Source organism: Ostrinia nubilalis, chromosome 22 (assembly GCF_963855985.1).
Source record: "Ostrinia nubilalis chromosome 22, ilOstNubi1.1, whole genome shotgun sequence".
Classification (NCBI taxonomy): Eukaryota; Metazoa; Arthropoda; class Insecta; order Lepidoptera; family Crambidae; genus Ostrinia; species Ostrinia nubilalis.
In genome coordinates this window covers 8513952-8532436 of record NC_087109.1, presented here as the reverse complement: position 1 = coordinate 8532436, position 18485 = coordinate 8513952, and the positions used below count along the sequence as shown (strand labels likewise).

The window sequence follows — 18485 nt, the reverse complement described above, 5'->3', positions numbered from 1 at the left end:
GCTCTCAACAGTCACAGAGGTCACAGTCACAGAGGTCAGCGAAACTGACGACAGACCAAGCCTTAACAGCACAAGCACTTTCAAAATCAACCGGCCTTTTGGCGTTTGCTACAAAAGCAATAAATCCTCCGACAGAAACTCGCAAAGCGACGGCGAGGTCCACAACAAGTCTAAAATCAGCCGGTACCTCTCACCAGCAGCTAAAGACGACGATCACTCCACAAGCTGTCTCCTAGTCGCCACTATAGGATCAGACGAATCCGTCATAAACGACACACTAGAACGCCTGACCAAGAATAAAAACTTCCAACCTGACAATATTGTCGATTTGCTAGTACAAGAGGCACTACAGAAAGATAACGAAAAAGAATTGAGAGACAGCGGAATCAACACCGGCGATAATAAAAAAACACAGGAACCGACTGAAATAAACAATGCAGCAATAGACAAACCAATCGAGAAAGAAAACACTGATGTGGTTCAGAATAAACCAGTTGCTGGAAAAACTTGCACCGTTATAAGCAATACGACTACAGATGAGTCAAACGACGTTGTCTATGATACGCCGCTGAATTTTGTGAACGTTAGAAAAAGGAATATAAAAGCGAAGGTAGTAAATGAAAATAGAACACATATAAATGAAGGGAACATGTTTAATGTAGAAGACGTTGAACAATTTTTTTCGCAGCACATTTCAGAGAACAATCGCGGGGAAATCGTGATCAGTCCAACTTTAGCCAGAAAAATCAACGAAACCAGTTCAGAAAGTGAACAATTCGAAGATTGTCTTATGATTCGTGAAGATAACAATTTGGATGTTGAACAGATTGATGTTTACGATATAGACATTATAGAATGTCTGAACTCTATTGTGGACAAAGTGTGTAACGATTTTGAGAAGTGTGCAGAAATACTGAACCGTGAAACAACGGAAATGGATTTGATCGATATTGCTGATATGGATGTGATTAATCCTGAAGAAAATGTGCAAATTAGTAACATCGAGAAAAAATCCACTGACAACAATTCTGAAAACATAGATGCAAAGGAGACAAGCACAAAACAAAAAAGCATCAAATTGACATTCAACACTAAAAAAACAGCTAAGACGCGAGCGAATGCAAGGAAGAAGAAGAATAAACTAGAACTGGAAATAGCTTCTAACATGTCTCCAGTAAAAAAAGCAGACCATGTAGATGTTGCTGCTAAAACTCTAAAAACACCTGAGCGTGTGTCAAAATCGCCATCAAACATATCTGTCGACTTAGACACGGCGTTGATTCGCAGAAAACGTAAATTGTACTCGCCCAAAGACGAAAGCGAACATGAGAGGGTAATACTAGTAACAGAGATGGACGAGGATAAAGATTTCAAAACGTCCAAGGTTCACACACCGAAGTATAAAGCTACGAGCTACAAAGACATTGAGATGGACCGCCAGAAACGATTGAGACAGCCGCGTAACAGAAAAAGCACAGCCAAAACTATAGACTCTCCTTCACCGCGCACGAAAAAAATGAATGATATCTTCAATAACTTGAAAAGCAAAGTGGAATGTCCAGATACTCTTACAGTGATTGACAAGAACACTCAAAACGATTTAGCTGTTTACAATTTCACAAGCGATAGTGAAGACGAGGATTTTAAACAGAAGAAAATCGAAGTCCAAAAACGCATCAGTTCTACAACTGTTGCCAGCGGTGATTCGATTTTGACTCGATTAGGCCGATCGATCAATCGCGTCAATTATTCTGAAACTAAATCTTCAGATGAAACAAATAAAAAGAGTGCCCCAAAAAAGAAAAGAACAGTTAGACGCAAAAAAACTCAGCCAAAATCACGTTTAGTAAAACCAGTTAATGATATAATTGATGAAAAAATGAGGAAGAATGCCCCGGAAGAACTAAATACATCACTAGTACTAGACAAACCACCTGAAAGAATTCCTGAAGAACCAAAGCTGATATTACCCGTAAAACCACAAATGGAACCTATCCCAGATGATACTGTCGTTGAGGTTAAGGAGACGAATGAAAAACCGAAGAAAACAACTAGGAAGAATAAGAGAACAGAGGCATTATCTTTGAAAAAAGAGAAAAACCTTAAACTGAATACTTTAGTCATTGAAAAGGACAACGATGATAGAACTATCAGTCCTTTACCAGGTCTAAATGTAGAAACGATTCAAGAACCGAATAATGATGCCAATGATTCCGTGTCGGCAAAGATGCTACAGAAATTTAAGGAAATATATCAAGATGGCCCTGAAGCGTACATAAATGAGACAAACACGACTCAAAATTTATTGTCTGATGTTGAACACATTAATTATAGTCCAACTATGAATATCACTGATGAGTTTAACAAAGCTGGCAATTACTCTAAATTATCCGATGTGTCAAACGAAATTGTCGAAGTTTCAGAAAAGCCGTTGAAGAAAAAGACCAATGCTAAGAATGCTGTTATAGATTTATCAGAAAATTATGATGGAAAGGCAGACAGCGCTACTATACTACGAGTAAAGAAGGAAAAAGCAGTTGAAAAGAAGAAGGCTAAGAAAGAAACACAACAAGTAATCAACTTGACAAAAATATCGGATGCCAAGTCGGAAGTATCGATAGAAACTGTTGGAAAGTCTCCGATAACAGCTCATGGAGATTCCGATGAACAACCACCTAACGCAGAATTGCTCACGGAAAAAATTAAACCACGCGATTTAGACGTCGAGTATCAAAACCAGTCTGTTAGAGACTACTTGGATAAACTCAGGGAAGTGGTGAATGAGTCGCCGGCGAATAAAGAAAGGAAAGATTCGACCGATTCTGTCAGCACTCGAGTTCTTAACACTGATAAGCGTTCTAAGTTTAAATCTCCAGTTGTATCTGTTTCGCGACTCTCGCTTGAAGATATTTCTCGATGGCTTCCCTCAAGGCGGAATTCGGATACAGATTCTAGCTACTCAAAGGCAACTTCAAAACAAGATACTAAACAAAAACAAAAGTACAATAAACATGTTATGGAAAAAGAATCATCATCAGATAATGATGAGTCGCCCGTCCAAAAAATAGATAAGATATCATTGGAATTCAATTCAAGCAACGATAGTAGACCTAACACTAAAAAGACTAAATCTACTCATTCTGAGAACAAGAAAAAGATTGACGAAGAAGTTCCATCACACAATGAATCTGAAGAATCTATCAAGCCTAACGAAAAGCATAGTAAGAAACATAAGCAAGAAAAGTATATTAATTTAGAAGAACCCAAAAAGGTATATACGAAACGGTTGCGATCTCGCCGTGATTGTAACAAAAATGATACGACTAGTAATGATACCGTGTCTCCCGTACTTGAAGCGAGAAATGTAACGCCCAAGAAAATCAAAACTAAGCTCTCTCAAGAGAACCGAAAGTCTTTAATATCCCCAATAAAATTGTTCAGTGATTTTAAGGCAAGGAATGATACGTCAGTAGCCACATCCATTAAGAAACTAGGAAGCATCATCAGTAACTTGGAGAAAGAATTGAAAGACGATTTGAAGCCAAACTACTTGTACAAATCTAAAAGGGAAGAAATGTCTAGTCCAGGGTCTTCATCGTCAAAAATCGAGGATAAAGAAATCAGTTCTTCTACGGTAATAGAAGTTGAAAAAACAAGGAAGAGGAAGTCAAAGAGTCCAGTAATAAGCAACGTGAAAAGAAGGAAAGCAGAAGATACTGTTGTGTCCATCTCTGAGAGTGGACCGAGCGTTTCCAGCGTCAATGAGTGGTTTAGAAGAAATGCACCCGTAAGCAAAGGTAAATATCAACTGTATCTATAAAAATTATAACATTATTCTATTGTTATACTTAGCTGTATTGATCCTTGTTCTTTGATTTTAGCGGAGAGTGTGAGCGCATCTATTCAAGAAAACATTGAGAACGTTATGGAAAAACTCGACACCACTCTTGTTGAAATACATCAGAACACCAGTAAAAAGTAAGTATTTAGCATCAAAAGCTTTCTCTAGATATATTTTTTTAATGCAAACAATTATTTAGTCAATAGTGTTCGGTTGAGTTGATGAGTAAGGGCTATATTTCACCGGGACACCATGGCGGCGCAACCAGTCGCCGGCTATCAACAAAATGTATACAGCTCTATAGAGAGTTACTCACCTGGTGTCCGATTGGTTGCGCAAAGCTGTATACATTTTGTTGGTAGCCGGCGACTGGTTGCGCCGCCATGGTGTCCCGGTGAAATATAGCCCTAAGCCTAGGAGCAGACCACCGATTTTTTGTCGGGCAGTTAATCAGTATGGAAGTGCGCATATTACATCGATTTGGAATCGGCCGATTCTTTACACAAATTAGAATCGGGTCCAACTATCGGCCAACAAAAAATCGATGGTCTGCGCCTAGGCCATAGAAGGAATATTAACTTTATGGCCTAGGCTAAGTGACGTCAAACGATCTTAATAAATTGTAGCATACCTTTGAAGTGTCTAACGTGGTCTAACTCTGAACAAGTTATCTAGTTACTTCATCATAATCATGTCATTAGGCCCAGAACAGACGGTGAAACGCAACTGCAACTGCTAGTTACTTTTGAGTTGCATCTAAGTTTCTGCCGTAGCGTCCGTTGAGAGACCACACATGACGCGACCAGTTTGAAACTTTCAGTTTCATTCATCAGAATCATCAGAAAGTTGCAGTTTCGTTGTAGTTGCGTTTCACCGTCTGTTCTGGGCCTAACGGCCGAATACTGAAACACTACTCAAATCTGTCACTCAGCTGACGGGCTCCTAAATTTAAGTATCCTTCAATTTTAAATGGTATTCTCAAACGCCACTCAACGGATTTGAAGCCGTGATCAGCTAAGCAGCTCTCAAATGTTTACATAATGGCAACATTTACCAAAAAAAGTATGTTTTCATTTACACAAATGATAACTTTACGTTTTTTATCCATTACACGCAGCATCGTTTGGTTATGTATTGTCTTTTATGGAAATATTACTCAATCAACTTAACATACAACAGTTTATTTTTAGTTTCTATTATACATAAATCTCGTTTTATCATATAAAAAAATTAATGCTTGCATTTTTATTTAATTAAAAAATAATTTTAAGGGTGATACTTTTTATTGTTGAAATCTATTAAGTGGCGATCGTGGACCGAAACGTAACCACAATTGACATTTATCATTGTTGACAGACAGAGCATCAAATTGACAAATCAACAACTCTTGGAAATGCTCACAGATATAGATAGATGCAGCATGTGAAAAAATTTGTATGAAGCCGAGCGTGCCACTTTTTAAACGTCATTAGTGTCATTTTAGCGAATTTTAGTGATTGCCGCAACGTAAAAATAATCGTATCATCGTACTGCATTCGCAAAGTCATCGAAAGATATCGTGTGACTCGATTCGACAATTAATTAATTCCGATAAAACTGATAATTTGTTAAATACAAAACCAAAAACATCTTTATTTACCTTTTTAAATAAATTAATTCTTACAAATCGTCAAATCTCGTTATTTTTTTTACCCTACCAGCGTTTCAAGACAACAATTGATCAAGTGCATGAATACATGGATCAGTGTGTGTCTTATTGTTATAAAAGTAAGTACGGTTCCTTGTGATCGGTATGAGTGCACTACATACACGGACCATGGTTTTAACTCTTAAGAGTACATCGCAGGATATGTATTAAAAACAATGCTACTTTATACTTCTTCTACTGCTACTTTATTCTAATTAATTATTTGTTACTTGTGCTGTTAATTACAATTCTCAATCCGTAAATAATTTCTTCTTTCTACCGTGTTCGTACTACTGTCCTCGTAAAATCATCGTAACCGATTGTTGTAATCGGATTACATGAACATCACTCGACCATGTATGTCCATTTGGACATATCGGAATGGCACGCTTTGACGATCAACTTGCTGTATCTACTCTAATCCATATCTGTGGAAATGCTACTATGCGATGTCCCCATATTATTCCTCAGAAATAAGCATGTTTATGTAAAGCGATTTCATAGCAGCTATTTTGGTTGTTACTTTGTGCACTATACGATGCACAGTTGGCTGTTCGATGTGGAAGATATCACCTAGTACACGTTCATACCTTCCCGTTGCGTAGAACAGTAGGGTTATAATATAATAAGTATTTGGTCCACTGGTTGTATGGCGTTTGGTGAGGGGTTTCAAAGAGCTTCCAAATTATGAATCCAGACACAACACCGTTTCTTTAGAGATGCGGAACCTCGCTCGGAATTGCATGTCATTATAATATTTTTCAATAGCGTTCAGCATTATTGCGTTCCTGCGATTAGATCTAGGTATTTCCTCAAACCTCGAAAGAAATGATAACGATGACACACATTATTTACCACTATTTAGGTCGATTTAGGTATAAGAATAGGATTTAAGATACCGCGCAAGCACTCTCAAATTTAACAGCTGCTTAAGACGATTTGACAGTTGTTTGAGTAATGCTTAGCGTTGAATGGCGTTTCAGTATGCGAAAATTCATTTAAGTGGCGTTTGAGTGCAACTTAATTTGAGAGGTGCTTAAAAATTGAGAACTGCTCAGATATTGTTTTGAGTATGCGAAATGTAAGTTTAGGAGCTGCTTAACTATTTGAGAAGCCGTCAAATATTTAAATGGCGTTTCAGTATTCGGCCGTAAGTCTCCACTACAACAGGATGACACTCTTTACCAGAGGTAAATGGAAGATTTTACCTACACTCCCTACGCTGGCCAGACAAGTTGCATAGGCCTGATGTTTGCATATTTTCATACTTTCTCGCCTCTTATGATATCCACGGGTTACTTAGAAGCATTCTTCTTCCACGGGTTACTCAAAAGCAATTATTATGTTACAGGTTCATTCACATGTTTGTGGAGGCGCAAAAGCATCTCAACGAGGTGAAGCAAGAACGGCGCAAGTTATACAAAACAGTCGCTTCGGACATCTTGGCGCGGGTAGTCAAGGTTATGGACGAAAAATTCACGGAATTGGACAAGAGGTGATTGAATCTATATAATATAAAAAGAAAGTCGTGTTAGTTACTCCACTTATAACTCAAGAACGGCTGAACCGATTTAGCTGAAAATTGTCAGGGAGGTAGTTTAGAGCCAGGAGAAGGACATAGGATACTTTTTATCCCGTTCGAAATAAAAAAAAGTCTGCTTATTTATTGCCATTAAGGCGGAACAAAGTTCGCCGGGTCAGCTAGTTTTATATAAAGCTTTCCCCGCATTAGTATACAGGATAGCTCTACAAGTATGGATAAATAAATAATAAATATCAATATCCTTGGTCATTTTACACTACGCTTCTACGGATCCAACAAAAAGCATTGATTATACGTCTCAAATGCAACCACCATAGAGATATAGAGTGATGCCAACTAATGCGCCGAGTTCGAAACTCAAGTGTCGCATTAGGAATTGACACACACAAAATAATCAAAATAAAAACAATAACCCCCTTATTACAAAAAGTTAGTCTCAGTTTGAACTCTGGTTTAAATTGACATTTAGTATGGAAATGTCATTTTAAACCAGAGTTCGTCCGGGGTTTAACTTTTTTGTAATAAGACCCTATGTCGCGAAGAGTGTGTGTCATGCATCTGTTTTTGGGCATATTGCTGCGACACCGGTACCGCCCCCTTGTCACATCTCCCTTGATTTTCTGTGATCTGTGGCAACCACTATGCCCAAGAGAAAGAAGTTCAAGTTTTAAAAAAACCTTCCCATACAAATTGACATCAGTAATTAGCCAATATTGTTTCTGTAGGACAGTTATTGCATTTGATCAGTAGATACTTAAAATGACACCCTATTTAAGTCCGACGACTAACGCCGTATTTTATAATCGATCCCAATCCAAATCCGTCCATTAACTGTCATATTTCAATGTATTCGGTCAAAATATCTACGGTTTTTGATGTTTTTACATTTTCATATTATTTATAAGACTTTTTTGATGCTTTTACTCTCTCATTTTGTTTAAATTTGATCGAATACAGATTGAAATTTGGCAGTTGAAGGACGGATTTTGATTAGGATTGATTTTAAATATCAAAAACACCCATCCTAAAACTACTATTTTTATAATATTCAGATCGCAAGATATGGACGCAGAGTTCATGGAAAATCTCAAAGTCCAGGCTGCGGCTCTCATCCGGGACGACTGTAGGAAGAAACAAGCCATGGTCAGTCTGCTCAGGGAAGACCTGAACGCTACACTAGCTCGCATAGACAAGAAGAAATACAGGAAAACCCTGTGAACTCGTCTTGTATAGTATAGTCAGACTCAAAAAGTGATACCTAAAGTGGCCAAAAAATTGATAACACAACCTTATTCCAATTGTAACAAAGACGTGTTGCGAACTTTTTGGCTACTTTGGGTGTCACGAACTATTTGACGCTGACTGTACGTAACTACAAACTTTGAGCTTAAACTATAGGCTGCACAAGATAACTGCAAAAGCTGCGATTCTCTCTCTTGCACATCTCAGAATTTCAAGGTGAGTGAGAGAGACAAAGGTATATTCACATTGCCTCGTGCAATTTGTCTTCTCTCTCTCTCTTATAATAAGGTAATAAAACTTTAGAGAATGCACAGTCTTCTGCTTATCTCCAAACCATAGATTTTTTCAATCTATTTTTTTTTTTCAACTAGAAGTGTTAATTTTTAAGTTACTTTTTAAGTGTTATTCGTTGATTTTAAATTGTTGTTTATTAATTTAAATAAATTAATTGATTCTATCGAATGTTATCAAATAATAACGTTTATGTTGTTGATTACATTGTGAAAATACATGCGTAAGATTTAATTTTTTAATAAATAATTCAATATATTTCTGGATTTTTTCTTGAAGGAAATGTAATGAAAGAGTAAATATCTTAAAATTAACTTTATTTCAATATTATATACAGAGAGTAATTGTAACTAGCATTAAAATGTACAAGAATTCCCAATAACTTATCTAGCGAGCGTTCGGTTAATGATCACGTCAATTTAGACCTTATACTATCTGGCAACGGTTCATATTCTCCTGCTGCACTCTCAATCTATTTGATTCGCGAACAAATGTTCGCGTTAAACCCTAACGAATGCTCGCAAACTATGCTTCGGTTAAATCTTATAATTAATCACAAAATTTAGTAAAACCACACTCGGTACTTTAAGCAACCGAACACAGTGTCTGTCATAATAATATTGATAAATAAAAATATTATAACGAACTTATGATATACCTACATCATACACTTAAACAGCACTAAAACCTAAATATCACATGAGTTGACCACGTGACTTGTTTAAAATCCACATCTCGAATGAATGAATCCGATATTGTCTATGGGTGAAGTCGCACACGCGTATAGTTCGCTCAAAGAAAGTTGAGGCTATAACACTTCACTGATTAAATATTTGAATACAGAAAGCAATACACATTTAGAATCGGCCGATACCAAATCGGTGTAATGTGCGCACTTTCATACATCTCCATACTAATTACCAGCGTGATCCAACTATCGGCCAACTAAAAATCGGTGGTCTGCGCCTAGGCTGACATTGACACACATTGGCGTGACAGAGCATCCAAATCTGAAGCATATCTAAAATCTCTCTAACGTTTGACATCTCAAATACATCTTTCCGTACCGCTCCCATACCCCAGGCACTGAGTGAGGTCCTAGGCCTATAGTTGCCACGCTCTTGTAAAATGTCTGCAAGCGAGACAGAAAGCATTTGTAAGTCTGACTGCATCAACGTATACAGACAGACAAATCTTTGCATGTCTTGATGGCCTCAACTTTAATTGCGCGAGCTATATTCCAATTCGAATTTAATCTTCGAACTTGACCGTGACGTCATCCGTATTGTCGAGAGTGGATTCGGCCGAACACTATGAGTCGTCTTGGCTGGTGGCCACTTGCGCCAGGAATACTTGTTGTTGGGGCTGGTGCTGCGCTTGCGACGATACCTGGAAACAAATTCAAAGATAGTTAATAAGATGTTCTTGGAAGAATATTAGCAAATGATAGGATCTTATTCGACAGGGGCGCCACTGTCTTATTCAAATCACAGAATAATAATAAGTACTACGTACAGAAGTTTTACTTCGCGAAGGTATTTAAAAAAATTATGCTCAATGTCATTAACAATATGGTGTAATTTAGCCTGTCTCAAGAGTCAAGCACCATTTTGTTGACAAACGTCAGTGATCGGCACTGCGCCCAAGCTATAGGGCTGACTTCGGTAAAATGATGTGACGTGAGGTGACAAACTGCGGAAAATGGCGGAGGAAATACACGATTTAGCATGAATTATCATGAATAATATTAACTACTTATTTACCTCTCAGTGTCTTGAGGCAACTTAAAAAAGTACATTATGTGTTTTTATTATTATTTAGGCAGTTAAATAAGTACTGCACAGTATTTAGTACACCATTTTTTTTATTTTCGTCCATCATACAAAAGAATACGCGTGCGTGAGTCAATGTTCGCTCGTATGTGAGGCCTTGTCGAATAGTATCCTGTAGGTGGGCCATCGTGCGTGTTTTGTTTTCGATGTAAACTCGCGGAGATGAACAGGCCTGTTCAAATTCAAATAGTATAGTTCAGTACATAGACCCTTTCCAGGGCACTTATACACGTCCCAAATATAGCTTGCCCTATCGCCACTACGGGACAACACATGGGCTAGTGCTGAGAAGAAGTGGCGGAAGAAACTCAGTTACTATTGTCAAAAAGCAAAGGACGGGACCTTGAGACGGGAGTTGCCAACTGACTGCACTATACATTTTTTGATGCACTATAGCTCTTTATTACAACTGCATAAGATTCTACTGTTTAGCTTGACGTATTACCGTTTGATAGAGCTTATGAAGCACTTTCAGGATCAGTAACTAGTTTTTTGATATCCGACTAATATAAATGCAAAAGTTTGTATGGATGTCTGGATGTTAACATGTTTGTTACTCTTTCACGCAAAAACTACTGAATGGATTTTGATGAAACTTTACAGTATTATTGTTTATTACTCAGAATAACATATAGGCTATAATTTATGACGAATTGTGACAGACTAAACTCCACGCGGGTTAAGCCGCGGTCAAAAGCTAGTCTTGTATAGTTTAGAATTAATCGACTGAGATCACTAATGGTGTCCACCCTGTATACCTGTATGATCTTTTTTTTTTTTCGTCAGGAAATGCATGAAATTGCAACCACTGGCCCGGGGGAACCAGTGGGTTATGTAAGGCTCTCCCTGCCAGATGGGCAGGGCCTACTCACTAAAACCTGACGGTGGCCTCCCGAAGTCTTTGGGACGGTGCTGCGAGTTATTGTCCGAGCTAGACGGCCTAGACATTCTTTCGCGGCTCCGCCCCAGACTGTGGCTCGCTCTGTTTGAGCAAGCGACGACTGGCTTCAGGAACAGTAAATATATGAGCTAAAGCAGTACGGAAACTAAGCCCTTTCGTCGAGTTAAATACCTACACTTCAACTGAGTGTTAGGGTTGTCACTCTTAATCTTTATATATTTAATAAGGTTTTTACTTACTTATTTATTAAAACGTTTATTTAGGTTATTTAATTATCAAATACGTAATTTAATAAATTATTTGACTATGTAGTTAAAAAATATTAAATTAGGTACAATTCATCACTTAGTACAAAAGCGCACTAAGCAAATTACTTTATCAAATAGAACACACAAATTGTTAAGAAGCGTAATTACGTAATTTAAAAATAACTATTACAAAATCAGATGTAAGCATTTTATTTAAAAAGTAATATTCAATAATTTTTACCATTCAGAATTATTAGGAAAGTTTAAAAAATGAAAGTTCTGGTTTTGTAGATGCCGAGTTAAAGTAGCCGTAAACTACGCAATACACTCGTGGCATGTTTTTAAAAATACAGCGGACAGTGGATGCAATAAAATTAGTATTAAAAACGCAACGCGCGCGACACTCGCGACGGATGGACTGCGAGGTTCGCTTAGAGCTCGTGTAAAGCGTGCGTCTGTGTGCGTGAGTCTGATTTCGAGCGTTTGTATGAAGCTTCCGTACTGTTTGATTTATCTACTGTGCTTCAGGGGTAGTACAGTAGTACCTCCCCTGGTCTTCGCTAACGGTGCGCGTGAACACATGCGCGCGCCGCCGCCACGGGTCCTCCTTTAGCGGCCACCAAACACCCCCGTGTCTAGTGGCCGAGGACCCTTAAGAGCGTTTACGCGAAGCGCGGTATTTCAAGGGGCATCATTGGAAATGATTCGCGCGCGGCGTTTTTTAATAGTTTTCAAATGTTTATAGCAAAACAATAACAATGAAGTATATATCGTTTCAAAGTAAATATTTTAAAGAAGATGTTATTTTATTATATTAAGCTATTTTTATGTTGAATTAAAGAAGAGTAATGGTGTAAAACTCACTTTGATTTTTGGTTATTTCGCGTTCTTTGATTTTGTTATTTCTTATTGTAAAATGCTTAAATCTAAGAATTTTCTCAATTAACTATTTGCCTAAGGACCTATGCTATAGGATATAAATATTTGTTATATCGTTTTCACAGTATTTTTTATAAAAATTTCAGCTTGTAAATTGACGCTAAAGTGGAAATTTGATAACCTGTGTGGACTTATCTTGATAGAATTCTTAAATACTAAACTAATCGAAATATTTTCTCAACTAACTATTTAGACGACGAAATTGCCTAAATATTTATGCCTATAACATATTTTTATTATTACTGGTTAATGATTGTAACGGGTTGAAAAAGTACTGTTTTTGCGCCAAACGCCGTAAACGCTCTTAAGAGGGGGCATGGAGATGGTAGTGTCTCCTGCGGTGTCCTGGACGTCGGCGACGGTTCGGTGGAGCGTCAGGGGAGGCCTCTCGCTCCCTCTCCGCATACCTGTATGATCTGCGGCGACTGCTGCGGCTGCGCCTGGATGAGGATGGGCTGCGCCGGGTTGTTCTGCACCTGCAGCCGGATCATGTTCAGCTGCGCTTGGCTCAGGTGGATCTGCGGGATCACAATATATTGGATGTTAATTATAGAAGAAATAGAAATAATTTATTTGCTTCAAAAGTGGTAACAAAGGATGAAAACATGAACAATATTATAATCGCACTTTTAGTCCTTTCAGACATGCAAATTTAGATACAATCCAGAAACAAATTTCATAGAATTGAGAGTTAACATTAAATTAAATATTATATTATACTGAAACTTAGGGTTTGTTGTTGCGGTGTAAACTCTATACAGGGTGTTAGGTAAATGGGTATATGAGCCGACACTAGCCCATGTTAACATGGGCATATACAGGGTGTTAGGTAAATGGGTATACGAGCCAACACTAGCCCATGTTAACATGGGCATATACAGGATGTTAGGTAAATGGGTATATGAGCCGACACTAGCCCATGTTAACATGGTCATATAAATGGTATGGTGAAGTCAGAAAATTTATATCTTCATTTTAATTATTTTAATTTTCATACAAATCCGATTTTATAAATTTTATTTTGTATGAAAATTTAAAAAAATAAAATGGTGATATCAATTTTCTGACTTCGCCATACCATTTATATGCACATATTAATATAAGCTAGTGTCAGCTTATAACCCCATTTACCTAACACCCTGTAAACATTTGTGCATCTCGAAACTGCACACGATGCAAACCGAGACATCGTCGAGACGCATAACATTAAAAACATCACGTGGCTCATGGCTGTTCCTACACTATTGGCTGAAGATGATGATACGAATAAGAATAAATTTATTACTTAATCAAACTTAGCCTAGATACATTTGGTTTTGGATTCACTTACTTAAATTAAGGTTAGTGTGCGAAGGTAAAATTTTAATACTAAGCAAAATTGTTTGCTGGAAAAATGATGGATGATGATGATGATGCTGAACTCACCGGCACCTGCTGTAGTTCTCCAGAAGGCGTGACCACTTGCTGCACCAGCGCCACGGGCTGCGGCGACACCACGCTGCTCGCCGCGCCGCTGCTGCTCGACTGAACACAAATAACATACTTTATAGACAGCCTACAGCCTTAGGCCCTTTTCACATGTCCCGGTTGCCGGCTAACCGGCGCCGGGTACCCGGTGGTGAAGTGTACGTAGCTTTCACATGTACCGGCGTAACTATTCCCCGCTGACAAACCCCGTCAACGGGGATAAGTGAACTTTTTGTTCACTATTCCCCATTAGATAGAACGATTACTCGATAGGATCGCATTCAGCGATTTGTTGTCATTGACATTTTGCTACGTCGTCCCATTGAAAAACAGTTCTAAATCCGTATTCTTAAGGGTCATTTCGATAGAACGATTACTCGACAGGATCGCATTCAGCGATTTGTTGTCGTTGAAGTTTTGTTACGTGAATAAAGGCTACAGGGCACCGCGGTGAAATTAACTTTCATTTGCTCTAAAAAAATAGAGTAACCCGTGAGTAGGTTCGTACATCATTGCTGAAAAGTTATACATACATATAATTAATCTAAGGTGTTGAAACAATGTTAAATAAATAAATAAATAATTTAAAAAAATATTTTTTAAAGAAAACCTTGATCCTTAAAAACTACTGGGGCAAAGACGGAAAAATTGTACTGAGAATCATTTATTGCACTAAAATAGGCTGAAAATTTTAGAAGATCCTTGACTTTGCATCATCAATTTAGTTATAGTTCCAAAACACTGAACTGTCCTATCTATAACATTTACAGTGGGGCGCCACCGTCAATACCGGATCGCTGCTGGTAGCGCCCCCCTGTCATTGAGTTTGGTGGGACAGTTCAGCTTGGGTCATCTATAGTTGTGGCATACAGTTGTCTGATATTCTGGCATATAAGATGTATGTACGTACCTGCACGAGTTGCGCGCACGGCTGGACCACAATCTGCTGCTGGCCGCTGTGTACTGTACTGATGTGCTGCTGCGTAAGCTGCGAGAAAACACACGCTTGTTACAAATAAAGAAATAATGAACATTCAAAACTAAAGCCCGGTTTGTGAGCACGTAGAATTTTGTCCAATGACCCCAAGCTACCCATCCTTATCGCTCGCGCGTAATTATATTGCTGTCGCGACTGTGCGACGGGCGTGAGTGTGCGAGCGCGACAGCAACATAATTACGCGCGAGCGACAAGGATGGGTGCTTGGGGTCATTGGACAAAATTCAGACCAGACTATACCAGAAGAAGGTTGGGGTCAGAAAATAAGTTCCCTACACGTCTTTGTTACAGTTGGAATAAGGTTGTGTTGTCAACTTCTTGGCCACTTTGGGTGTCACAAACTATTTGGCGCTGATTGTACATAGGTACCAGTCCGGTTTCCCGTACACAGAACATTAGCATCTATTACAAAGACATTAGAGTTGTTACTGCCTGCATACCTGCTCGGTGACGGTGGTGGCCCGCGGCGGGTCCTCGCGTGGCTTGGGCTTGACCTCGTGTCGCGGCACGATGTCGATCAGGAAGTCGAACTGGTCCGACTTCGATATCGCCATCGCTATGTCGTTGCGCTATGAACAGTAAAAAAAAAGTATTGAATTGAACAAAATTTGTAATTCATAGAATTAAACATTACCATAAGCGTCACTATCATACACCAATCTTGTAGCAGAGTTTTGGGCAGACACTGTAGTAAGTAGGTTTGTTGTCGACACGACAAGGAGAAGAAGCGTCACTATTCTTCTAGTGCCTATTTTATTTTTTAATGAGCACTATCAGTATATGAGTTCGTCAGATGGCGCCACAAGCACGTAGGCTGGTTTTAGTGTCACGCGGACCGTCCAGTGCGCATCCGCTCCATACAGCCGATCTGTTTTAGAGTAAAACAGTCCCCAGGAACCGCTCGCTCCCTAGCAGTTCATACAGATCGGCTGTGCGGAGCGATCCGTACTGACGGTCCGCGTGACATTAAAACCAGCCGTAAGGTCGTGACACTGACTATAGTGGCTAAAACATGGACGCCACTGGATAGTAACAGAAGGTGGCTAGTGGCGCCAACTTTTATTCCCTGGGACTATCTACTCAATCACTGGTTGGGTTTCATTGAGGCCTAAATGTCGATCCTGGCTATAGAGTTGCAGTCCCACGTCTCTTAGTCTTAGAAGCTACGCAAACAGACACTTTTTATTACCCATATGGCATTTCACCAGAAACAGTGTCGTTATTTGGATGCCAAAATAATTTAATTGAATGGGCTGTAATATTATCTCAGACCTGATCATCATAGGTAAACATTTTTTTTTAAGATTATAAGCAATTTGTGTTGCACAAATTACTAATAGTCCCGTTATCCGCTCGTGTTAAGCTAAATAAGCTAGTTACGAGTGGCTCACCACAATAGTCGAGCGGCGGTGGGATTCGAACCCGTGTTCCTCGGATCTCGAGTCGGCCACTCCGACCCCTTCACTTCGGCTTTGTCATATATCAATAAAAGTAATAATGTGTCAAATAATACAAGGGTTTGTTAACACACCTGCAGAGTCCTCCGCTTGTTGTCCTCTGTGTGTGACCAGGCACGTAACGTCAACTCATGAATGAAGATCTCGGCTGCTTTAGCGAACAGCATAGGAGCCTCGCCCGATATCATCTTCACCTCCTCATCTAACTTCATGATCTTCTTGATGCGAGCCAGCGGCAGGGCTTGGGTTTTAAAATCCTCCTGGAGAAGGAAGGTTTTATTTTACAAGGTGGAAATGGATGGTAGAGCCTACACTTGCTCACAATGTTTAGAAGAGACTGTCAGAGACTGTTAAGTTTATCTTTTGTATCTTAATTAATATCCAATATTTAAAATCTAATTTGTATTTATTTATTTACTACATAGATTCATTGAAGTCCTACTACAAGGCATTTTATACCTAAAAGGAAGGTTAAGAAAATGTATTTTAATGAAGTTTATTTGTGTAATAAAACATTTTCATTTTCAAGTAGATATTAAAAAAATATAATTTTTTCTTATGAAGAAAAAACTATACAGGCTATTTTTTAAGTTTGATTAAAAAGGAGTGGTTTTTTTAAATATTTATTTGAACTTCAGTCCCATGGAAAAAGTTCTTGCATTCAACTGCAATTCTTTTTTATTTCTATTTTATTATCCCTTTGTTAAAAATAACACATTGGCTATAATGTTATACTCACAGCAGTGATCTTCCTGATGTCCTCCATGACCTTCGACCAGAACTGCTGCAGTGTCTGCTGGCTGCTCTCCAGGGGTGCATCCTCTACGGTCTCCGTCTCTATCTCCTCGGCCACTCCGCTGCCCTGTTCACTGTAGGCAGGTGACAACAACATTAATGACTATAGTCTGGTTCGTGAGCATGTAGAATTCTGTCCAATGACCCCTAGCTACCCGTCATTATCGCTCGCGCGTAATTATGTTGCTATCGCGCTCGCACACTCACTGCGGGTGCCAGTCGCACAGTCGCGACAGCAATATAATTACGCGCGAGCGATAAGGATGGGTAGCTAGGGGTCATTGGACAAAAGTCTACGTGCTCACAGACCGGGCTTTAGTGTAATGCAAGATTTGCAAATTAAGTAAATATTGTTCACTTCCTATAGGAAGTTAAGTATACTTAATAAAATCTGTTTGAGGTATATGCCATAGCAAAGTAAATGACAAAATATTAAAGGTAAAAATTTTATTGAATTTTTTTTCCAACTTTTAATAATTGCCTTAATTAAATACTAAAAAAACGACCTGTCTAAATGCAAATCAGAAACATTTTAATACTTATTTATTATGTATGAAAAATTATTTTAAAAAACATTTTTTTAAGACACCCTGTATATTTATAAGTAACTTTTGATTAAGTTTACTGATAGACTAATGTGTATGATGATACATACCGGCACATTTTAGTACATGTATTTATTCTTATGTAAAAAAAATAAAACTACTTACCTATGCCATTACAAAGTTTTGGGTATGGTAAAAAGTTGAAATGTGGTGTAGTGTTTTCAGGCGTAATTTTACATCGTCAAAGTTTCTAAAATACCTGTCAAATTAGTTTGAGAAGTGATAAAGTAATCAAACGGGAACTTACGCAGGCACAAAAAAGCATACGGACATCTTGAATGTTCCAACCGCACAAGGGCAATCGCAAGAAAATCACTTTTAACTAATTCTAAGAGTTAATGTTTTGTCCTAAATCAAAGTAGGAATTATTTATACGCGGCCAAAGTTTATTAAACACAGTAACCAATAATCAGTGTATTATTTGGCGATCTCCAATCAACAATTACTGAAAATGCGCCACTTCCACGATTCGTCCAGCGATGACCAGTCACAAGCTTGACGTTTGTTTCGGTGTTACCATGTAATACTACTATCAAAAATAAAACTCGTCTCAATTTTGGGCTTGGTTTTTACGTGAAAATTATTCATTTTGATGCAATTGTTAAGTTTTTTAGAGTGAAATGCACTCAAAATTGTCTTT

At 38.4% G+C, this 18485-nt stretch overlaps 2 protein-coding genes across 2 annotated transcripts; one reads left to right on the top strand and one right to left on the bottom strand.

Annotated features, from left to right (window-relative positions):
- Window positions 1–997: 997 nt before the first annotated feature.
- LOC135082931 (uncharacterized) lies at window positions 998–8680 on the top strand. The gene is made up of 4 exons (XM_063977698.1): window positions 998–3797; window positions 3882–3978; window positions 6880–7023; window positions 8124–8680. The coding sequence occupies exons 1-4, from the start codon at window positions 1166–1168 to the stop codon at window positions 8287–8289; spliced, it is 3039 nt and encodes a 1012-aa protein (XP_063833768.1). The 5' UTR covers window positions 998–1165; the 3' UTR covers window positions 8290–8680.
- Window positions 8681–8904: 224 nt separating this feature from the next.
- On the bottom strand, window positions 8905–18341 carry LOC135082699 (nuclear transcription factor Y subunit gamma-like). The gene is made up of 8 exons (XM_063977475.1): window positions 18093–18341; window positions 17185–17314; window positions 16520–16705; window positions 15429–15557; window positions 14902–14979; window positions 13950–14048; window positions 12932–13042; window positions 8905–9993 (listed from the first exon to the last, which is right to left on the bottom strand). The coding sequence occupies exons 1-8, from the start codon at window positions 18116–18118 to the stop codon at window positions 9916–9918; spliced, it is 837 nt and encodes a 278-aa protein (XP_063833545.1). The 5' UTR covers window positions 18119–18341; the 3' UTR covers window positions 8905–9915.
- Window positions 18342–18485: the final 144 nt, after the last annotated feature.

Excerpts from the sequence above, each read along its gene's own strand:
- LOC135082931 (XM_063977698.1), top strand. The coding sequence starts at position 1,166 with ATGTCTCCAGTAAAAAAAGCAGACCATGTAGATGTTGCTGCTAAAACT. Across the intron at positions 3,979-6,879 it reads CATCAGAACACCAGTAAAAA|GTTCATTCACATGTTTGTGG; the intron begins GTAAGTATTTAG and ends ATTATGTTACAG. Across the intron at positions 7,024-8,123 it reads TTCACGGAATTGGACAAGAG|ATCGCAAGATATGGACGCAG; the intron begins GTGATTGAATCT and ends TATAATATTCAG.
- LOC135082699 (XM_063977475.1), bottom strand. The coding sequence starts at position 18,118 with ATGTCCGTATGCTTTTTTGTGCCTGC. Across the intron at positions 16,706-17,184 it reads ACATCAGGAAGATCACTGCT|GAGGATTTTAAAACCCAAGC; the intron begins GTGAGTATAACA and ends TTCCTTCTCCAG. Across the intron at positions 9,994-12,931 it reads AGTCGCCGCAGATCATACAG|GTATCGTCGCAAGCGCAGCA; the intron begins GTATGCGGAGAG and ends ATTTGTTTCCAG.